Source organism: Hordeum vulgare, unplaced genomic scaffold (assembly GCF_904849725.1).
Source record: "Hordeum vulgare subsp. vulgare unplaced genomic scaffold, MorexV3_pseudomolecules_assembly, whole genome shotgun sequence".
NCBI classification, from domain to species: Eukaryota; Viridiplantae; Streptophyta; class Magnoliopsida; order Poales; family Poaceae; genus Hordeum; species Hordeum vulgare.
The window spans coordinates 25152-48895 of record NW_025422641.1 but is presented as its reverse complement, the minus strand read 5'-3'; the positions used below and the strand labels follow the sequence as shown (position 1 = coordinate 48895).

Below are 23744 nucleotides of genomic sequence, written 5' to 3'. Positions count from 1 at the left end.
CTAGTGCCGTATCCCTTACTATATTTACCCTTCCTTTGCATCCCCCTCAAAAAAAGAGGGCGCTCCGGAGGCAGAAATAGAACTAGCCAACAGAGCCCCAAAATTGGGTATTAACTGAGACAAACAACGGGCAAACTGTTTTTAAAAGGAAGGGAGAGGTAGACTGTCCCTTTCATTTCATTTTTATTTTCTGCAAGGTAGGGAGAAGCCTTGCGCCTTCTTTTTGTGAAGGCAAGTGGCTTCGCAAATTGCTCAATTTTGCCCTCTAGGGCCCGGAACTAATGAATAAAAAAGGGTTGGATACGCCCCTCTACCATATCTAGAGAAATAGAATACTCCTTTTATAGAGACTGCTAAGTGCGGAGACGGGAATCGAACCCGTGACCTCAAGGTTATGAGCCTCGTGAGCTACCAAACTGCTCTACTCCGCTCTGTAGTACCAGAAACTGGTGGACAAAAAAGGCTTGAATACAAGCCTTTAACATGTCTAGACAAATAGAATACTCCTTTTATACAGAATGGAGCGGGTAGCGGGAATCGAACCCGCATCGTTAGCTTGGAAGGCTAGGGGTTATAGTCGACGTTGGTTGATTATTTTTAACGTCTCTAATTCAAAACCGAACATGAAATTTTGATTTCATTCGGCTCCTTTATGGATATTCTCACCACTTAACATCTATGTCAGCTTTTCTATTTGAATGGAACCAAAGCTCTCTGCTTTCTAGATGATCCTTATAGAGTAGGAGATAGAAATTCTATCTAAATCCATCTAATCTACTTACTTCGTTCCCTAATTTCATTCAAGAGATCCTGAGGAAAAGAATTGGGTTTCCACCGAGCTGAAACAATATGCGGATGGTTCTAGTAAACCAAAACTATCGTTTTTTAGCTATTTGGCTTCCTTATCCTTTAACAAAAGAAGATTTAGTTACGATTGGAAATCAACTTTTTTGTATCTTCATCCATAGATCCTTTACTCATATTTTCAAAATTGGAATACTTAAATCCAATGCAAAATTATGCTTCGCGACTCTGTACTCATATCATAATCCAATTTTTATTTTGGATGCAATTTAAATTAGTTTTTGGGTACAAATCGCCAGAATGTATATTCTTCCTCAATATGCTATTGAGAGGAAAAGGATTTAATCCTTTATAAGAACTAAAGTTTTCATCGGAATATAAAAAAAAACTTAAGGATGCCTTAAGTATATCATTTCAAATTCAGTTATTAATAGAACGAATCACACTTTTACCACTAAACTATACCCGCTACATTGTATATTATGGTATAAATGGTACCCTTTGTCAAGGATAGCCATTTGACAAGGAGGCTAATTCCCCCTTATTGAATCAGATGGAGAAGGTTCATGACACTGAGCCATTGGTACTTCTACTTCGATCGCGCGCCTTTACTTTAGGATTTAGATAGCCCCTCTCCCTCTGGTCTGTAAAATAAATCTCTTCTTACCCTGCTAATAGCGCCTGAACCAAATGTATTTATTTTGATTAGGATCCTATCCTATTCTACGGTTACGACTACAATAATCATTATTTACTTTGCGAGGACGTAAGTGTGCCAGACTGCTAAATTGTTTTATTATTCCTACAATATAAACTAGGGGATATAGGGGGTAACACTGTCCCTATAAATTCCTTTTTTCCTTTTCTTTTTTGTCCAGAATTGAACAAAAAAGAAATTATAGAAGATGTTTTCTTCCCCCATTAAGTCCGAGCCATAGAGTAAGAGTGAGATGAGTTTTCCAAATTCATCATAGACTTTCCCTATGGCTTGATAGAAGTAAGAAGCAAAGAGTTGTAACTTAAAGAGTCGTAACTTAAAGAAAAAAACGGACAGGGCTGACAGATTTACCTGATGTAAAGAAGATCCTAAAAGTCTATGATTAGTCGACTCTCTCCATTTAACACTTTCCTCTCTCTCCTTTTTTCCACTGACTCAATGCTAGTTTATTAGATTCTTGTTTAAAAGAATCAAAAAAGTTCAATAGAACTAAGAACACATAAAAAATAGCATAGAGGATCAAGGCCATTACCAAAAGTTCCTCCCAAGGATCCTATCCTATTGGGTATCTGTTCCCTGCCTTTTCCCGCTAGGATTGGAAATCTTATATTTTCCATATACCATTGAATCCTTGGGGTTCCAGAATCCGCCTATTTTACTAGCCTTCGGAAACGGAAAACCATGAACCAAGAAGAGTTGGGTATGTTTTTTTTTCTTAATTTTATTTTGAGCTCTCAAGATATCAATACATATACAATCTATACATAATGTCTCTCTCTATATCTCTATATATTATATATATATAATATGTACATTATGCAGTAGACCCATAATGGGAAATCAAAGTGGCAAATTTTTGAATTAAATAAAAAGCCCTTTTAACTCAGTGGTAGAGTAATGCCATGGTAAGGCATAAGTCATCGGTTCAAATCCGATAAAGGGCTTTTTAAATTAGTGGTAGAGTAATCTCGTGCTAAGACGTAAGTCATTGGTTCGAATCTGATAGAGTACTTTTCTACTAAATTGATTCGCTTTTTTCTTTGTTTTTGAAGCTTTCTCTTTAGAGAATTTTATGACTTAGTGCGGGATGAATGCATTTTTGGTCTGAACACTAAATGAAGCACGGAATGGAAATAAAAAAAAAATTGGACTCTTTTTCATCTTATCTTAGATCAATAAAATAACTACCTGTACTGAACTAATCTAGAATCCCTTTTAGTAATCCATTCTTATTCTATACATTTAAAATGAATTTCCCTAAAAGGTAGAGGATGATCCATGAATTAATCTAACCATCAACTAAAAAAATCCTAGATGAAAACATAGCAGAAAAGTTAGAAAAACTCTTTGCTTTGGATCTAGTTATACTTTTCGAGTATATTGACAATTCAAAAAAACTGCTCATACTATGATTATAGTATAATCACGAGCGGTTGTATATGGCCCTATCGTCTAGTGATGCCCCTATCGTCTAGTGGTTCAGGACATCTCTCTTTCAAGGAGGCAGCGGGGATTCGACTTCCCCTGGGGGTAGGGAGTATTATGAAAGGAGGTTAATCATAGATTAGCAAAAACCCTAGAATAAATTCTTCCTGGGTCGATGCCCGAGTGGTTAATGGGGACGGACTGTAAATTCGTTGACAATGTCTACGCTGGTTCAAATCCAGCTCGGCCCAAAAATCTAGGGCTTCGTGAATATGAACTAAATCCTTTTGTTTTTCTCCCATAAAATAAAATGTCTGATCTATAGAAATAAAAGAGAAATAAAAAAGGGGATTTTTTTTTCTAATCCATATCTCTCTCATTCCTTTCTTACAAACAAAAGAGTTTTTCTTGTTGAAGGGTGGATTATTATCCATTTTTAGTGATAAAAAATCACGACATACTAGTTATGTCACTCTCACTATACCCACGTATAATATAATATTAATATGTGGGTATGTAGTATATGATTCGTCTATTTCTTAGAGTACGACAGACGAATCGAATCTTCTTATGGTTCTATTTAAGAATGGGTATGCCATACACCCCGCGGGGATTGTAGTTCAATTGGTCAGAGCACCGCCCTGTCAAGGCGGAAGCTGCGGGTTCGAGCCCCGTCAGTCCCGAACTAGGGTTCAATGAATGGAGAAATTCATATTTCCTTTTTCCATGAAAAAAAAGGGGCAGGGAGCAAGATCAAATACCCATAGGGCACCCTTACTTCACTTTTTTATTTTGCATCTCTCATTAAAGAGGGAGGGAAGGAGTATAGGAATTTTTTTCACTACTCCCGATCGATAAAGATAAAGAAAGACACACATACGATATGTGGATTAGTAGAATTTTAGGATATTACTCTATCTTTCTTTATGATGATACCATCCTCATCTTAATTTCCTATTCCACTGTTATGGAATAGAGTACCGGTATTTTACCGGAATCCATACATAAATTGTATTCCCTTTTTATTTCAGACCTCTTTTCCCCATCTCACTTCTACTGCTTATTTGGATGTCTATGTGACCCATAGAAAGTTGCTCATATAATACATACATAATTGTATGTATAACTATAAGAAAAAGGAAGAGAAATTGTATAAGATTAAGAAAGCTCGTGGGTTAGAGATATAGAAAAGAAAAAGTAGAAAAAAAAGGATTAAAAAAGAGGGAATTCCTAATCCAATCAAAAAACCCATTTTGGTCTTAGTATGGATATAGGATCTTCCTATGTTATACTATATAACTCTCATCCATGAATTGATTTGATAGATCCGATATTCATAATATTGAATTGATTCAGTATTATCAGAATGCAAGCCCTACCCTTGAATTTACAAGATACCCCTTTTTCCTCTCCATGGGATTACATCCCGAGTTATTGTGAAAATAAAAAATAAAGAGGTTATGGAAGTCAATATTCTCGCATTTATTGCTACTGCACTGTTCATTCTAATTCCTACTTCTTTTTTACTTATTATTTATGTAAAAACAGTCAGCCAAAATAATTAAGTGGAATTCCAATTAATCATTGAAGAAATGAAAAAGGGATTAAATAAAAAAAATCCAAGTCTTAAATGAAAGGATCTGGTTGGAATCTTAAAGTGTGGTAGAAAGAACTACATATAGTTTTTTCTACGACACTTTAGAGTCTTTCTATTATATTATCTTTGAATCTACATAGAATAGATTAGTAGATTGAAATAGTTAAGTAGTCTAATTCAATTTCTTTTTTCATTGCATCCACTTAATTTCAATCAGGTCAAAATAAAAAAATCGAAGACAATTCTTGACCAAAGAATCCATGGAAGGAAAGAAAAATAATATAAGAATAGACTATAGTAAAAAGTAAAAGGAAAAAACCAGCGAATCTTTCATGCTTAAATATCCCGCGAGATGCTTCAAAAGAGAATAAAAATTATTCTAAGAATAAAGAAAGAGTATAAAACAAATGGAAAATGTGTGATATGCCGTGAATAGTTCCGTGGAAGAAAGTCTAATTTTCTTATGTATAGAACTTTTTTTAACCATTAGTCATTTCTAGTAGAAATTCTTAATTGGTATAATGGCTCTTTCTTACAATACAAGAGTTTCTTACAGGAGTGAAACAAAACTAAAGAAAAAGATTAAAGAATAACGTTTGACAAAATAATTAATGCAAAACGATCAATTAAAAAAAGAATTGATACAACAATTTGATTACTTAATCAATTAGTAGTATCGTATCCCTAGAGTCCACTCCTTCCCCATACTACTAGTGAAAGAGAAAATGTAAAGACTACCATTAAAGCAGCCCAAGCGAGACTTACTATATCCATCTAAATTATGTCTCCTATTTCTATGAAGGGATTATTCTACTATTGATCAATAATCATAGTGGAATCAAGGGTACAGAGTCAAAAAGGGCTTCTGCCCTAAGGCCATGGATCAATCAGTTCAAGGAATTTACTCCTAACAAATTCTTATAGGAATTCTTGTAGAATTAGAGAGCATTAAAAATACGATACTATAAAGCCCTTTTTTCCTTACCTTAAAAAAGAAAGAGTACGGGAATGATGTCCTGAATAGAAGAAGCGGGAATAGGAAGATTTTTTATTCCTTTTGTTACTCTAGTGTATGTAGGTCACATAAGATGTACGATAAAAAAATGTATGATAATTAGGAAGTCTTGATATTCTTTCGTGGAGTCCCTTCTGGAATCTTAGATTGAAAAAGAGAAGAATGCCCCTTAGGGACCTTTCTTTGGATACCAAGATTTCTGACATCTTATCCTCGTATTTAAAAATTCTCAAATCGAATCAATTAAGAACCAATTCAAATTCATATAATAAAAGAATAAGGAAACACTACCTCACCCCTATTGATAACCATTTTGGCCACTACCGCCAAAACAAACCCTAACCCTAGTTTAAGGATAGAACTATGGTATGGTTTCTCTAAACCCAGTATCGGCAGGCTTAGTTACTCTCTTGCCCGAACTTATGCGAAGTAAAAATTGATTGAATTCGATCAGTACTAGAAAACCTAAGTATTTTATTGATCAGGCGGCACCCAGATTTGAACTGGGGATAAAGGATTTGCAGTCCCCTGCCTTACCGCTTGGCCATGCCGCCAAAAAATCCGATCGAAAATCTAGAAAACAGCAAGTATTCATCCACGTTTTCTTACGAAAAGCCCCTTTCTTTTATTTTGAATATAATTAAACTTACTTTTTTCCAATCTTTTTCAAAAAAGATACTCCTGCTTTTTTTGATCCAGTTTCGATTATTCTCCTCGATAGATTCTATCTTAAAACATACATTGCTAACACAATAAAACTTCCCATTTCTTTCTATTGAGATGAAAAAGAAGAAAAGTGGATTTCTAGTCACAGGCTGCAAAATTCAGAACAAATTGGAACCATTAACTAGAATTCTCTTTCTTTTTTGAATTGCAGTAGTGAACTACTCTTAAATCGGTATTATCTCCCCCCCTTCAATTTCAATGGCATAATAAAATATTATGGCTTTATGCTTAATCCGTGTATAGGTGAACTTTAGGTCCGAGCAGCATTATTATCCAAAGATCCCCTTTATGTACATATCTCTATGGGGAATCGTGCTTTAATTTTTCAAAGTATTAAATTAAATATCTTGAATAAAAAAAGGAAATTTGCTCTGATATTAGAGTATAACCTGACTATCTTGGCCTACCCAAGTGAAATTACGATAAAAGAAAAGCATGGATATGGGGAGAGGTGGATAATTAGATTGGCATGTACTTAAAAAAGGGACTTACTTTATTTTAGAATTCCACAATGAAATACTTAATTTTCTAGCAATTATACTACTCCGATCCGAAATAAAAAAGAACCCTCAAATTATTTTTAGAAATTAAAGTAAGCACGCTATTCTAAATCGAAGTAAAGTAAAACTTTCTAGTGTATTATATTACGGCTTTATTACATTCATAGAAAGGGGATAAAATGAGAAATCTTTGCCATTCAATCTGATTAGAATATTATAAAGTATAAGTGGCATAATTTTTTTTGTAGGAATATTTTAGCAATTCATTTTCATTTCATTTGTACCCCTGGTAAACTAGAATTTTCGTCGAAATGGTCTCTATTCATATGTATGAAATACATATATGAAATACGTATGTGGAGTTCCCTAGAATTTCATGTGATTCAGTAAACAGAATATAGATTCCATGATTGCTAGATCAATCCGTAGGGATTGATGAAGAGTGAGCTGATAATGGAATTTTTCTTTGATAAACAGGAAACTTAAGATTAAGATGCTCCGGAATGGAAACGAGGGAATGTCCACAATACCCGGATTTAGTCAGATCCAATTCGAGGGATTTTTTAGGTTCATTAATCAAGCCTTGGCAGAAGAACTTGACAAGTTTCCAACAATTAAAGATCCAGATCACGAAATTGCATTTCAATTATTTGCGAAAGGATATCAATTGCTAGAACCCTCGATAAAAGAAAGAGATGCTGTGTATGAATCACTCACCTATTCTTCCGAATTATATGTATCTGCGAGATTAATTTTTGGTTTCGATGTGCAAAAGCAAACCATTTCTATCGGAAACATTCCTATAATGAATTCCTTAGGAACCTTTATTATAAATGGAATATACCGAATTGTGATCAATCAAATATTGCTAAGTCCTGGTATTTACTACCGCTCGGAATTAGATCATAAGGGAATTTCTATCTACACCGGGACTATAATATCAGATTGGGGAGGGAGATCGGAATTAGCAATTGATAAAAAAGAAAGGATATGGGCTCGCGTGAGTAGAAAACAAAAGATATCTATTCTAGTTCTATCATCAGCTATGGGTTCGAATCTAAGAGAAATTCTAGATAATGTTTCCTACCCTGAAATTTTCTTGTCTTTCCCGAATGCTAAGGAGAAGAAGAGGATTGAGTCAAAAGAAAAAGCTATTTTGGAGTTTTATCAACAATTTGCTTGTGTAGGTGGGGACCTGGTATTTTCGGAGTCCTTATGCGAGGAATTACAAAAGAAATTTTTTCAACAAAAATGTGAATTAGGAAGGATTGGTCGACGAAATATGAATCGGAGACTTAATCTTGATATACCTCAGAACAATACATTCTTGTTACCACGAGATGTATTGGCCGCTACGGATCATTTGATTGGAATGAAATTTGGAACGGGTATACTTGACGATGACGATATGAATCACTTGAAAAATAAACGTATTCGTTCGGTTGCGGATCTGTTACAAGATCAATTCGGATTGGCTCTTGGTCGTTTACAACATGCAGTTCAAAAAACTATTCGTAGAGTATTCATACGTCAATCGAAACCGACTCCCCAAACTTTGGTAACTCCAACTTCAACTTCAATTTTATTAATAACTACTTATGAGACCTTTTTTGGCACATACCCATTATCTCAAGTTTTTGATCAAACGAATCCATTGACACAAACTGTTCATGGGCGAAAAGTGAGTTGTTTAGGTCCTGGAGGGTTGACGGGGAGAACCGCAAGTTTTCGGAGCCGAGATATTCATCCGAGTCACTATGGGCGTATTTGTCCAATTGACACGTCTGAAGGAATCAATGTTGGACTTACTGGATCCTTAGCAATTCATGCGAGAATTGATCACTTGTGGGGATCTATAGAGAGTCCGTTTTATGAAATATCTGCTGAGAAAGCAAAAGAAAAAAAAGAGAGACAGGTGGTTTATCTATCACCAAATAGAGATGAGTATTATATGATAGCAGCAGGAAATTCTTTGTCCTTGAATCAAGGTATTCAGGAAGAACAGGTTGTTCCAGCTAGATACCGCCAAGAATTCTTGACTATTGCATGGGAACAGATTCATGTTAGAAGTATTTTTCCTTTCCAATATTTTTCTATTGGGGGTTCTCTCATTCCTTTTATTGAGCACAATGATGCGAATCGGGCTTTAATGAGTTCTAATATGCAGCGCCAAGCAGTTCCACTTTCTCGGTCCGAGAAATGCATTGTTGGAACTGGATTGGAACGCCAAACAGCTCTAGATTCGAGGGTTTCCGTTATAGCCGAACGCGAGGGAAAGATCATTTCTACTGATAGTCATAAGATACTTTTATCAAGTAGTGGGAAGACTATAAGTATTCCTTTAGTTAACCACCGTCGCTCTAACAAAAATACTTGTATGCACCAAAAACCTCGGGTTCCACGGGGTAAATCCATTAAAAAAGGACAAATTTTAGCAGAAGGAGCTGCTACAGTTGGGGGGGAACTTGCTTTAGGAAAAAACGTATTAGTAGCTTATATGCCATGGGAAGGTTACAATTTTGAAGACGCAGTACTAATTAGCGAACGTTTGGTATATGAGGATATTTATACCTCTTTTCACATCCGGAAATATGAAATTCAGACGGATACGACAAGCCAGGGCTCCGCTGAAAAAATCACTAAAGAAATACCACATCTAGAAGAACATTTACTCCGCAATTTGGACAAAAATGGAGTTGTTAGGTTGGGATCCTGGGTAGAAACTGGTGATATTTTAGTAGGTAAATTAACGCCTCAGATAGCGAGCGAATCATCATATATCGCAGAAGCTGGATTATTACGGGCCATATTCGGCCTTGAGGTTTCCACTTCAAAAGAAACTTCTCTGAAATTACCTATAGGTGGAAGAGGGCGCGTTATCGATGTGAAATGGATCCAAAGGGACCCCCTCGACATAATGGTTCGTGTATATATTTTACAGAAACGTGAAATCAAAGTTGGGGATAAAGTAGCCGGAAGACATGGGAATAAAGGGATCATTTCCAAAATTTTGCCTAGGCAAGATATGCCCTATTTGCAAGATGGAACACCCGTTGATATGGTCTTCAATCCCTTAGGAGTACCCTCCCGAATGAATGTGGGACAAATATTTGAAAGCTCGCTCGGATTAGCGGGGGATCTGCTAAAGAAACATTATAGAATAGCACCCTTTGATGAGAGATATGAGCAAGAGGCTTCAAGAAAACTTGTGTTTTCAGAATTATATGAAGCCAGTAAAGAAACAAAAAATCCATGGGTATTTGAACCCGAGTACCCGGGAAAAAGCAGAATATTTGATGGAAGAACAGGCGACCCCTTTGAGCAACCTGTTCTAATAGGGAAGTCCTATATCTTAAAATTAATTCATCAAGTTGATGAGAAAATTCATGGGCGTTCTACTGGGCCCTACTCACTTGTTACACAACAACCGGTTAGAGGAAGAGCCAAGCAAGGGGGACAACGAGTAGGAGAAATGGAAGTTTGGGCTTTAGAAGGATTTGGTGTTGCTCATATTTTACAAGAGATACTTACTTATAAATCTGACCATCTTATAGCTCGCCAAGAAATACTTAATGCTACGATCTGGGGAAAAAGAATACCTAATCATGAGGATCCTCCAGAATCTTTTCGAGTGCTCGTTCGAGAACTACGATCTTTGGCTCTAGAACTGAATCATTTCCTTGTATCTGAAAAGAACTTCCAGGTTAATAGGGAGGAAGTTTGATCGGAATAAATATAAATTCTTTTCTTATTTCTATTTTATGATTGACCAATATAAACATCAACAACTTCAAATTGGACTCGTTTCCCCTCAACAAATAAAGGCTTGGGCTAACAAAAACCTACCTAATGGAGAAGCCGTTGGCGAAGTCACAAGGCCCTCTACTTTTCATTATAAAACCGATAAACCAGAAAAAGATGGATTGTTTTGCGAAAGAATCTTTGGACCCATAAAAAGCGGGATTTGCGGTTGTGGCAATTCTCGAGCGAGCGGAGCTGAAAACGAAGACGAAAGATTTTGCCAAAAATGCGGGGTAGAATTTGTGGATTCTCGGATACGAAGATATCAAATGGGATACATCAAACTCGCATGTCCCGTGACTCATGTGTGGTATTTGAAAGGTCTTCCTAGTTATATCGCGAATCTTTTAGATAAACCTCTTAAGAAGTTGGAGGGCCTAGTATACGGCGATTTCTCTTTTGCTAGGCCCAGCACTAAAAAACCCACTTTTTTACGATTACGAGGTTTATTCGAAGAGGAAATTGCATCCTGTAACCACAGCATTTCTCCCTTTTTTTCTACCCCAGGCTTTGCAACATTTCGAAATCGGGAAATTGCGACAGGAGCAGGTGCTATTAGAGAACAATTAGCAGATTTGGATTTGCGAATTATTATAGAGAATTCTTTGGTCGAATGGAAGGAATTAGAAGACGAGGGGTATAGTGGAGATGAGTGGGAAGATAGAAAAAGACGAATAAGAAAAGTTTTTTTGATTAGACGCATGCAATTGGCGAAACATTTTATTCAAACAAATGTAGAACCAGAATGGATGGTTTTGTGCTTATTACCGGTTCTTCCTCCCGAATTGAGACCTATTGTTTATAGGTCTGGAGATAAAGTAGTGACTTCAGACATTAATGAACTTTATAAGAGAGTTATCCGTCGGAACAACAATCTTGCCTATCTATTAAAAAGAAGTGAATTAGCGCCAGCAGATTTAGTAATGTGCCAGGAAAAATTGGTACAAGAAGCCGTGGATACACTTCTTGATAGTGGGTCCCGCGGGCAACCGACGAGGGATGGTCACAATAAAGTATACAAATCACTTTCAGATGTAATTGAAGGTAAAGAGGGAAGGTTTCGCGAGACTCTGCTTGGGAAACGGGTCGATTACTCGGGGCGTTCTGTCATTGTTGTGGGTCCTTCGCTTTCATTACATCAATGTGGATTACCTCTAGAGATAGCAATAAAGCTTTTTCAGCTATTTGTAATTCGCGATTTAATCACGAAACGCGCCACTTCTAATGTCAGGATTGCTAAAAGGAAAATTTGGGAAAAGGAACCCATTGTATGGGAAATACTTCAAGAAGTTATGCGGGGACATCCTGTACTGTTAAATAGAGCACCTACTCTGCATAGATTAGGCATACAGGCCTTTCAACCCACTTTAGTAGAGGGGCGTACTATTTCTTTACACCCATTAGTGTGTAAGGGTTTCAATGCAGACTTTGATGGAGATCAAATGGCTGTTCATCTACCTTTATCCTTGGAAGCTCAGGCGGAAGCCCGTTTACTTATGTTTTCTCATATGAATCTCTTATCTCCTGCTATTGGGGATCCTATTTGCGTACCAACCCAAGACATGCTTATCGGGCTTTATGTATTAACAATTGGAAAGCGTCGAGGTATTTGTGCAAATAGATATAATAGTTTCAGAAACTATCCAAATTTAAAAGTCAATTACAATAATAATAATTCTAAGTATAGGAAAGATAAAGAACCCCATTTTTCTAGTTCTTATGATGCACTGGGAGCTTATAGACAAAAACTAATCAGTTTAGATAGTCCCTTGTGGCTACGATGGAACCTGGATCAACGCGTCATTGGGTCAAGAGAAGTTCCGATTGAAATTCAATATGAATCTTTGGGGACTTATCATGAGATTTATGCTCACTATCTAATAATGGGAAATAGAAAAAAAGAAATTCGTTCGATATACATTCGAACCACTCTTGGTCATATTTCTTTTTATAGAGAAATAGAGGAAGCCGTACAAGGATTTAGTCAGGCCTATTCATACACTACCTAAACAAGAAAGTTAGATTCGGCGATGCCCCTCCCCTTTGCTTTCGGGGGGCATTCCGATTTCCCTAGTATCATCATTATTTGCCACGCGAATCCAGATTGAGATTGAGGCAATTAAGTTAATTAAATTTTCGAATCACTGACTCAGGCCCATTGTCGAATCCTACTCAGCAATTGTCGAATCCTACTCAGCCGAAAAGGGGGTACTTATGTATGGCGGAACGGGCCAATCTGGTCTTTCATAATAAAGAGATAGACGGAACTGGTATGAAACGACTTATTAGCAGATTAATAGATCATTTTGGAATGGGATATACATCCCATATACTGGATCAACTAAAGACTCTGGGCTTCTATCAAGCCACTACTACATCGATTTCGTTAGGAATCGAGGATCTTTTAACAATACCCTCTAAGGGATGGTTAGTCCAAGACGCGGAACAACAGAGTTTTCTTTTGGAGAAACACTATTATTATGGGGCTGTACACGCGGTAGAAAAATTACGCCAATCTGTTGAGATATGGTATGCGACAAGTGAATATTTGAAACAAGAAATGAATTCAAATTTTCGGATAACGGATCCTTCTAATCCAGTCTATCTAATGTCTTTTTCAGGAGCCAGAGGAAATGCATCTCAAGTACACCAATTAGTAGGTATGAGAGGATTAATGTCGGACCCTCAAGGACAAATGATTGATTTACCTATTCAAAGCAATTTACGCGAGGGACTTTCTTTGACAGAATATATAATTTCCTGCTATGGAGCCCGCAAAGGGGTTGTAGATACTGCTGTACGAACAGCAGATGCTGGATATCTTACACGTAGACTTGTTGAAGTAGTTCAACATATTATTGTGCGTAGAAGAGATTGTGGTACTATCCGAGGTATTTCTGTAAGTCCTCAAAATGGGATGACGGAAAAACTTTTTGTCCAAACACTAATTGGTCGTGTATTAGCAGACGATATATATATCGGTTCACGATGCATTGCCGCGCGAAATCAAGATATTGGAATTGGATTAGTCAATCGATTCATAACTGCCTTTCGAGCACAACCATTTCGAGCACAACCAATATATATTAGAACCCCCTTTACTTGCCGAAGCACTTCTTGGATCTGTCAATTATGCTATGGCCGGAGTCCTACTCATAGTGATCTGGTGGAATTGGGAGAAGCCGTAGGTATTATTGCGGGTCAATCAATTGGGGAGCCAGGGACTCAACTAACATTAAGAACTTTTCATACTGGCGGAGTATTCACAGGGGGTACTGCCGACCTTGTACGATCCCCTTCGAATGGAAAAATCCAATTCAATGAGAATTTGGTTCACCCCACACGTACCCGTCATGGACAGCCTGCTTTTCTATGTTATATAGACTTGCATGTAACTATTCAGAGTCAAGATATTCTATATAGTGTGAATATTCCCTCAAAAAGCTTGATTCTAGTGCAAAATGATCAATATGTAAAATCTGAACAAGTAATTGCGGAGATTCGTGCCGGAACGTCCACTTTACATTTTAAAGAAAGGGTACAAAAGCATATTTATTCTGAATCAGACGGCGAAATGCACTGGAGTACTGATGTTTACCATGCGCCCGAATATCAATATGGTAATCTTCGTCGATTACCAAAAACAAGCCATTTATGGATATTATCCGTAAGTATGTGCAGATCCAGTATAGCGTCTTTTTCACTCCACAAGGATCAAGATCAAATGAATACTTATGGTAAAAAAGATAGGGAAATTCTTGATTATTCAACGTCGGATCGAATCATGTCCAATGGCCATTGGAATTTGATCTATCCTTCTATTTTTCAAGATAATTCAGATTTGTTGGCGAAAAAGCGAAGAAATAGGTTCGTCATTCCATTACAATATCATCAAGAACAAGAGAAAGAACTAATATCCTGTTTTGGGATTTCGATTGAAATCCCCTTTATGGGTGTTTTACGTAGAAATACTATTTTTGCTTATTTTGACGATCCCCGATACAGAAAAGATAAAAAGGGTTCAGGAATTGTTAAATTTAGATATAGGACCCTAGAAGAAGAATATAGGACTCGAGCGGAAGACTCAGAAGAGGAATATGAGACCCTAGAACACGAATACAGGACCCGAGAGGACGAATATGAAACCCTAGAAGAATCTAAATATGGAATCCTAGAAGACGAATACGAATATGAAACCCTAGAAAACGAATATGGGAGCCCAGAAAACAAATATGGGAACCCAGAGAACGAATATAGGACTTTAGAGAAAGACTCAGAAGAGGAATATGGGAACCCAGAGAGCAAATATAGGACCCAAGAGGACGAATATGGAACTTTAGAAGAAGACTCAGAAGACGAATATGGCAGCCCCGGGGAAAGCGGCGAGGAAAAATATGGTACTTTAGAGGAAGACTCAGAAGAAGACTCAGAGGACGAATACGAGAGCCCAGAGGAAGATTCCATCTTAAAAAAAGAGGGTTTGATTGAGCATCGAGGAACAAAAGAATTTAGTCTAAAATACCAAAAAGAAGTAGATCGGTTTTTTTTCATTCTTCAAGAACTTCATATCTTGCCGAGATCTTCATCCCTAAAGATACTTGACAATAGTATTATTGGAGTGGATACACAACTCACAAAAAATACAAGAAGTGGACTAGGCGGACTGGTCCGAGTGAAGAGAAAAAAAAGCCATACGGAACTCAAAATATTTTCCGGAGATATTCATTTTCCTGAAGAGGCAGATAAGATATTAGGTGGGTGTTTGATACCGCCAGAAAGACAAAAAAAAGATTCTAAGGAATCAAAAAAAAAGAAAAATTGGGTCTATGTTCAACGGAAAAAAATTCTCAAGAGCAAGGAAAAGTATTTTGTTTCCGTTCGCCCTACAGTGGCATATGAAATGGACGAAGGAAGAAATTTAGCAACACTTTTCCCGCAGGATCTCTTGCAAGAAGAAAATAATCTCCAAATTCGACTTGTCAATTTTATTTATCATGAAAATAGCAAGTTAACTCAAAGAATTTATCACACAAATAGTCAATTTGTTAGAACTTGCTTAGTAGTGAATTGGGAACAAGAAGAAAAAGAAAAGGCTGGTGCTTCCCTTGTTGAGGTAAGAGCAAATGATCTTATTCGCGATTTCCTAAGAATTGAGTTAGTCAAGTCCACTATTTCGTATACACGAAAAAGGTATGATAGGACAAGTGGAGGACCGACTCCCCATAATAGGTTAGATCGCGCCAATAGCAATTCTTTTTATTCCAAGGCGAAGATTGAATCACTTAGCCAACATCAAGAAGCTATTGGCACTTTGTTGAATCGAAATAAAGAATACCAATCTTTGATGATTTTGTCGGCATCCAACTGTTCTCGAATTGGTTTATTCAAGAATTCAAAACATCCCAATGCGATAAAAGAATGGAATCCTAGAATTCCTATTCTAGAAATTTTTGGGCCCTTAGGGGCTATTGTAGCTAGTATATCGCATTTTTCTTCATCTTACTATTTACTAACGCATAATAAAATCCTGCTAAAAAAATATTTGTTCGTTGACAATTTGAAACAAACCTTCCAAGTACTTCAAGAACTTAAATACTCTTTAATAGATGAAAATAAAAGGATTTCCAATTTCGATAGTAACATAATGTTGGATCCATTCCTTTTGAATTGTCACTTTGTCCATCATGATTCTTGGGAAGAGACATTGGCAATAATTCACCTTGGACAATTTATTTGTGAAAATGTATGTCTATTTAAATCGCACATAAAAAAATCTGGTCAAATTTTCAGTGTAAATATGGATTCCTTTGTTATAAGAGCAGCTAAACCTTATTTGGCCACTACAGGAGCAACTGTTAATGGTCATTATGGAGAAATCCTTTACAAGGGAGATAGGTTAGTTACGTTTATATATGAAAAATCGAGATCTAGTGACATAACGCAAGGTCTTCCAAAAGTGGAACAAATCTTTGAAGCGCGTTCAATTGATTCATTATCCCCCAATCTCGAAAGGAGAATTGAGGATTGGAATGAGCGTATACCAAGAATTCTTGGGGTCCCTTGGGGATTCTTGATTGGAGCTGAGCTAACCATAGCCCAAAGTCGTATTTCTTTGGTTAATAAAATCCAAAAGGTTTATCGATCCCAAGGGGTACAGATCCATAATAGACATATAGAGATTATTATACGCCAAGTAACATCAAAAGTGCGGGTTTCCGAAGATGGAATGTCTAATGTTTTTTCGCCTGGGGAATTAATCGGACTATTGCGAGCGGAACGAGCAGGGCGAGCTTTGGATGAATCGATCTATTATCGGGCAATCTTATTGGGAATAACAAGGGCTTCCCTGAATACCCAAAGTTTCATATCTGAAGCAAGTTTTCAAGAAACTGCTCGAGTTTTAGCAAAAGCTGCCCTACGAGGTCGCATTGATTGGTTGAAAGGCTTGAAAGAAAACGTAGTTCTGGGGGGGATTATACCTGTTGGTACCGGATTCCAAAAATTTGTGCATCGTTCCCCACAAGACAAGAACCTTTATTTCGAAATAAAAAAAAAAAATCTATTCGCGTCGGAAATGAGAGATTTTTTGTTTCTCCATACAGAATTAGTTTCTTCAGATTCTGACGTAACAAACAATTTTTATGAGACATAAAAACCCCCATTTAACATTTAACCCTAAGGATACATAAAACATATTTTTTACTTTACTAGACTTTTGAACTTAGAACACTAACAGGTTAAATTTTAGATTTTTAAGATTTTTATTTTAATAAGTAAAACAAGTCAGTTAATTCATTAAATTAAGGTTTTGTTTATACCATGTATCAATGTATCAATGGCCAACTCTTAGTACAAGGTTCTCTCAGAACAATTATTATTTTATTTATTTCAAGCTATTTCGGATCTTTCTTAATCTTCAAAAAGAAATAAATTCCGTAATGGAATGTTAGGATGAAAAAAAAAGGAAGTGTGGAAAAAATGACAAGAAGATATTGGAACATTAATTTGAAAGAGATGATAGAAGCAGGAGTTCATTTTGGTCATGGTATTAAGAAATGGAATCCTAAAATGGCCCCTTACATTTCGGCAAAGCGTAAAGGTACTCATATTATAAATCTCGCTAGAACGGCCCGTTTTTTATCAGAAGCTTGTGATTTAGTTTTTGATGCAGCAAGTCAGGGAAAAAGTTTCTTAATTGTTGGTACCAAAAAAAGAGCAACAGATTTAGTAGCATCAGCTGCAATAAGGGCTCGTTGTCATTATGTTAATAAAAAGTGGTTCAGTGGTATGTTAACGAATTGGTCGATTACGAAAACTAGACTTTCTCAATTTAGAGACTTAAGAGCGGAAGAAAAAATGGGAAAATTCCACCATCTCCCAAAAAGAGATGTGGCAATCTTGAAGAGAAAATTATCTACCTTACAAAGGTATCTCGGCGGGATCAAATATATGACGAGATTGCCAGACATTGTGATCGTCCTTGATCAGCAAAAAGAGTATATAGCTCTTCGGGAATGTGCCATTTTGGGAATTCCTACTATTTCTTTAGTCGATACAAATTGTGACCCGGATCTCGCGAATATATCGATTCCAGCCAACGATGACACTATGACTTCAATTCGATTGATTCTTAACAAATTAGTATTTTCAATTTGTGAGGGCCGTTCTCTCTATATAAGAAATCGTTGATTAAGAATATATAGTGAATTCTTGGACAACTGCGTAGATTTATGGAATGACTTACTATATCTTTTTTTGCATAGAATTTGTTTTGCATAGAAAAAAGAAGGGGAATATTGATATATATTAGAGGGTATTGATATATATTATGATCTGATGTGCTTTCTTGGTATCCTAAATATCAAATTAATAGTTCAAGTTGCTGAGTTGAGAAAGAGATGGTTGAATCAAAAGAATTCCTTTTTTGAAGTTCAATTTTTATCAGAGGACAATATGAATATTATACCTTGTTCCATTAAAACACTCAAGGGGTTATACGATATATCGGGTGTAGAAGTAGGCCAACACTTCTATTGGCAAATAGGAGGTTTTCAAATTCATGCCCAGGTACTCATCACTTCTTGGGTCGTAATTACTATCTTGCTAGGTTCAGTTGTCATAGCTGTTCGGAATCCACAAACCATCCCGACCGACGGGCAGAATTTTTTTGAATATGTCCTTGAGTTTATTCGAGACTTGAGCAAAACTCAGATTGGAGAAGAATATGGTCCCTGGGTTCCCTTTATTGGAACTATGTTCCTTTTTATTTTTGTTTCAAATTGGTCGGGTGCTCTTTTACCTTGGAAAATTATAGAGTTACCCCATGGGGAATTAGCAGCGCCCACGAATGATATAAATACTACTGTTGCTTTAGCTTTACTCACGTCAGCGGCATATTTTTATGCTGGTCTTAGCAAAAAAGGATTGAGCTATTTCGAGAAATATATTAAACCAACCCCAATCCTTTTACCAATTAACATCCTAGAAGATTTCACAAAACCATTATCGCTTAGCTTTCGACTTTTCGGGAATATATTGGCGGATGAATTAGTCGTTGTTGTTCTTGTTTCTTTAGTCCCCTTAGTAATCCCTATACCGGTCATGTTTCTTGGATTATTTACAAGCGGTATTCAAGCTCTTATTTTTGCAACATTAGCCGCAGCCTATATAGGTGAATCCATGGAGGGTCATCATTGAATTGACTAGTTTTGGAATATAGTATTTTTTTTTTCAGCTTAGCTCAATTCATGCATGGTTCCAGATAATCTGCTTGGTTGCAATAGTTAGAAATGCGTATGAATATATAGCCTAGAGTTGTAGGAGAGAGAATAGAATAGACTATATTATGGAATTTTCAAAGTATATATGCATTAAGGAGGGTGGAGTCAGGCTAGATCTATACTATAATAAATATCCTTAATATCTATAAGTGGAGTCCTCTTTTATGCGGGTTTCCACTTTAAGCAATGATTTTAGAATCCGATTCAATAGAAAATGAGAAAATATGCAAACAAAATAGAAGAAACAAATGTATATAGGATATTGATATTATATTATATATTCCTAGGTTAGATTCATTATCTAATCCGATATATGGATATAGAATTCCCTTCTATGTAGTTCGGACAATTCACATTTCAATTTGATTTCAATTTGTACTTTTTAGTTACTTTACTTCTCCCCAATAGAGCTTAGAAGTAAGAATTTTTTGGTTGATTGTATCCTTAACCATTTCTTTTTTTTTGACACGAGGAACTACTCACCATGAATCCACTAATTGCTGCTGCTTCTGTTATTGCTGCTGGATTGGCCGTAGGGCTTGCTTCTATTGGACCTGGAGTTGGTCAAGGTACTGCTGCAGGACAAGCTGTAGAAGGTATTGCGAGACAGCCAGAAGCAGAAGGTAAAATACGAGGTACTTTATTGCTTAGTCTAGCTTTTATGGAAGCTTTAACAATTTATGGACTAGTTGTGGCACTAGCGCTTTTATTTGCGAACCCTTTTGTTTAATCCTAAAAAAAAAAGTTCTTTCGATTTCGATTAGATACTTTTTTCTTTTTTTAGTAAATTGGTATTTGCTTCCGCAATTCCAATTATATCAATACTTTATTTAATTTACTCCTATTTATTACTCCTGGAATTATCTATTTATCGGGACAGATAATACCGCATTCTAGGAAGGGCTGAGTTGAGTATGATTAATTTAGAAGATATGCTCGCCTTCTTATTTCCCGTCCTTAGTTTAGGAAAGTGGAAAGTTTTTTCCTTTTATTTTAGGAATTTTGGGAACGGAACATTTCAACAAAGGAAGCCTTTCACCGGTCAAACAAGACCTAAGACTTAATCTAAAAGAAATTACTAGATTGAATCTATTTGCATTAAAAAAACCGATCAAAAAAGGGCGAGCGAAGTAAGTGATCGAAAAACTTTGTTCTTTGTTCGTCCTATCTATAAGAGGAGAGCATATGAAAAATGTAACCCATTCTTTCGTTTTTTTAGCTCACTGGCCATCCGCTGGCAGTTTCGGGCTTAATACCGATATTTTAGCAACAAATCTAATAAATCTAACTGTAGTGGTTGGTGTTTTGATTTTTTTTGGAAAGGGAGTGTGTGCGAGTTGTCTATTTCAAGAATAGATTGGATCTATCCGGCTGCACTTTAGAATATTTTTTAGTATTTTTCGGATAAATAAGAAAAGGGTGCACGATCTCGACGAATTACTTCTGAATAAATTCAGAAATCATATGGAAGAACCATAGCATTTCGCGACTCATTGGTAAATCAATTTTGATTCTCTATAAACCAAGAATGTGAGACCATTAACACGGTTAAAGCTAAACTGCTTGAAGTCCAGGCAAAAAGAGGTACTCTTTCTACAACTATATTAGTATTAGTACCGAATTTAAACGGGAAATAGCTAATGTAAAATTTATCTGATATAGAACACTCATATCGATAAAATGGTTTGAACTATTTACTAGAAAAAAAAAGAAGGGGCACCCTGCCCTTTTTTAACCAATGCCGAATCGACGACCTATGTATAAAAAAGAGAAATTTTTTGGATTTGAAGAAAAAAAAAAAAGAATTCTATTAATTTTCATTTTCCATTTATTTAGTTAGTTTTTCTTAATGAAATTGAAATTATTAACTAAAGGGCAAATATAAATAAAGAAACAACTTTGCTGACCATGATATATTTTTATCTAGGCGGAAGAGTCCTCTTAATATTTATCTAGTCTTATATAGGTTTCGGTATATTGAAATATAAACATAAAAAATAAGATAGAGGATAGGCTCATTACTTATACTTAAAAAAAGATATGGAAATTGCTATAGCAAAAAAAGAAAAAAAGGAGCGTGAGAGCCAAATGAATCGAAAGATTCATGTTTGGTTCGGGAAGAGATCATAAAAGTTGTAAACTTACAAAATAATCTACTTTCATTAAAAGATTTATTAGATAATCGAAAACAGAGGATCTTGAGTACTATTCGAAATTCAGAAGAATTGCGTAGAGGGACCATTGAGCAACTCGAAAAAGCTCGGATTCGATTACAGAAAGTCGAACTAGAAGCGGATGAGTATCGAATGAATGGATACTCTGAGATAGAACGAGAAAAAGCAAATTTGATTAATGCTACTTCTATTAGTTTGGAACAATTAGAAAAGTCTAAAAACGAAACCCTTTATTTTGAAAAACAAAGGGCAATGAATCAGGTCCGACAGCGGGTTTTCCAACAGGCCGTACAAGGAGCTCTAGGAACTCTGAATAGTTGTTTGAATACCGAGTTACATTTCCGTACGATTCGTGCTAATATTGGCATTCTCGGGTCCCTGGAATGGAAGAGATAATTAAATTAATTAGGCCTTGAACTTCTACTTTCGTTTAGAATTTAGGCATTATTTTTCCCCTTGCTTTCGAAAAAAGAGTCAAGAAACACTAATGGCAACCCTTCGAGTCGACGAAATTCATAAAATTCTCCGCGAACGTATTGAACAATATAATAGGAAAGTAGGGATTGAGAATATAGGTCGCGTAGTTCAAGTGGGGGATGGGATTGCTCGTATTATAGGTCTTGGTGAAATAATGTCGGGTGAATTAGTCCAATTTGCAGAAGGTACTAGGGGTATTGCTCTGAATTTGGAATCCAAAAATGTTGGGATTGTATTAATGGGCGATGGGTTGATGATACAAGAGGGCAGTTTTGTAAAAGCAACAGGAAGAATTGCTCAGATACCCGTGAGTGAGGCTTACTTGGGTCGTGTTGTAAATGCTCTGGCTAAACCTATTGATGGGAAAGGCGAAATTATAGCTTCCGAATCTCGCTTAATTGAATCTCCTGCTCCAAGTATAATTTCCAGGCGTTCCGTATACGAACCTCTTCAAACAGGGCTTATTGCTATCGATTCGATGATTCCTATAGGGCGCGGTCAGCGAGAGTTAATTATTGGGGACAGACAGACTGGCAAAACAGCAGTAGCTACAGATACAATTCTCAATCAAAAAGGGCAAGGTGTAATATGTGTTTATGTAGCTATCGGTCAAAGAGCATCCTCCGTAGCTCAAGTAGTAACTACTTTCCATGAGGAGGGGGCCATGGAATACACTATTGTAGTAGCTGAAATGGCGGATTCACCTGCTACATTACAATACCTCGCTCCTTATACGGGAGCAGCCCTGGCTGAGTATTTTATGTACCGCGAACGGCATACTTTAATAATTTATGATGATCTCTCCAAACAGGCACAAGCTTATCGCCAAATGTCCCTTCTATTAAGAAGACCTCCCGGCCGTGAGGCTTATCCAGGGGATGTTTTTTATTTGCATTCACGCCTTTTAGAAAGAGCCGCTAAATTAAATTCTCTTTTAGGCGAAGGAAGTATGACCGCTTTACCAATAGTTGAGACTCAATCTGGAGACGTTTCCGCCTATATTCCTACTAATGTAATCTCCATTACAGATGGACAAATATTCTTATCGGCGGATCTATTCAATGCCGGAATTCGACCCGCTATTAATGTGGGTATTTCTGTTTCCAGAGTAGGATCCGCGGCTCAAATTAAAGCCATGAAACAAGTAGCTGGCAAATCAAAATTGGAACTAGCTCAATTCGCAGAGTTACAAGCCTTTGCACAATTCGCCTCTGCTCTCGATAAAACAAGTCAGAATCAATTGGCAAGGGGTCGACGATTAAGGGAATTGCTTAAACAATCCCAGGCAAATCCTCTCCCAGTGGAAGAGCAGATAGCTACTATTTATACCGGAACAAGAGGATATCTTGATTCGTTAGAAATCGAACAGGTAAATAAATTTCTGGATGAGTTACGTAAACACCTAAAAGATACTAAACCTCAATTCCAAGAAATTATATCTTCTAGCAAGACATTCACCGAGCAAGCGGAAATCCTTTTGAAGGAAGCTATTCAGGAACAGCTGGAACGGTTTTCCCTTCAGTAACAAATAAATTTGGCATATCTACTCTTGTTATTTTGCATGTCTACTCTTGTTATTTGAATCATGCAAAAAAGTTTTCTTTGTTTTTAGTTTAGTATAGTTATTTAAAGAATAGATAGAAATAAGATTGCGTCCAATAGGATTTGAACCTATACCAAAGGTTTAGAAGACCTCTGTCCTATCCATTAGACAATGGACGCTTTTC

At 36.5% G+C, this 23744-nt stretch overlaps 4 protein-coding genes and 6 non-coding genes across 10 annotated transcripts; 7 read left to right on the top strand and 3 right to left on the bottom strand.

The window, feature by feature from the left end:
• The first annotated feature begins 13 nt into the window (after positions 1-13).
• LOC123421764 (DNA-directed RNA polymerase subunit beta) lies at positions 14-11255 on the top strand. The gene has a single exon (XM_045107596.1). It carries the CDS (start codon positions 7279-7281, stop codon positions 10507-10509), a length of 3231 nt encoding a protein of 1076 aa, XP_044963531.1. The 5' UTR covers positions 14-7278; the 3' UTR covers positions 10510-11255.
• Positions 358-431, bottom strand: TRNAM-CAU. Its single transcript has one exon. It is a non-coding gene; the product is annotated as a tRNA-Met (tRNA).
• On the top strand, positions 2395-2466 carry TRNAT-GGU. The gene has a single exon. It is a non-coding gene; the product is annotated as a tRNA-Thr (tRNA).
• On the top strand, positions 3117-3198 carry TRNAY-GUA. Its single transcript has one exon. It is a non-coding gene; the product is annotated as a tRNA-Tyr (tRNA).
• TRNAD-GUC lies at positions 3557-3630 on the top strand. The gene has a single exon. It is a non-coding gene; the product is annotated as a tRNA-Asp (tRNA).
• Positions 6043-6113, bottom strand: TRNAC-GCA. The gene has a single exon. It is a non-coding gene; the product is annotated as a tRNA-Cys (tRNA).
• A 1527-nt stretch (positions 11256-12782) lies between the features above and the next one.
• LOC123421763 (DNA-directed RNA polymerase subunit beta'') lies at positions 12783-17936 on the top strand. The gene has a single exon (XM_045107595.1). It carries the CDS (start codon positions 12805-12807, stop codon positions 17236-17238), a length of 4434 nt encoding a protein of 1477 aa, XP_044963530.1. The 5' UTR covers positions 12783-12804; the 3' UTR covers positions 17239-17936.
• A 107-nt stretch (positions 17937-18043) lies between these two features.
• On the top strand, positions 18044-19366 carry LOC123421774 (ATP synthase subunit a, chloroplastic). The gene has a single exon (XM_045107606.1). The coding sequence runs from the start codon at positions 18423-18425 to the stop codon at positions 19281-19283; it is 861 nt and encodes a 286-aa protein (XP_044963541.1). The 5' UTR covers positions 18044-18422; the 3' UTR covers positions 19284-19366.
• A 2562-nt stretch (positions 19367-21928) lies between these two features.
• Positions 21929-23648, top strand: LOC123421769 (ATP synthase subunit alpha, chloroplastic). The gene has a single exon (XM_045107601.1). It carries the CDS (start codon positions 22028-22030, stop codon positions 23540-23542), a length of 1515 nt encoding a protein of 504 aa, XP_044963536.1. The 5' UTR covers positions 21929-22027; the 3' UTR covers positions 23543-23648.
• Positions 23649-23667: 19 nt separating this feature from the next.
• On the bottom strand, positions 23668-23739 carry TRNAR-UCU. Its single transcript has one exon. It is a non-coding gene; the product is annotated as a tRNA-Arg (tRNA).
• Positions 23740-23744: the final 5 nt, after the last annotated feature.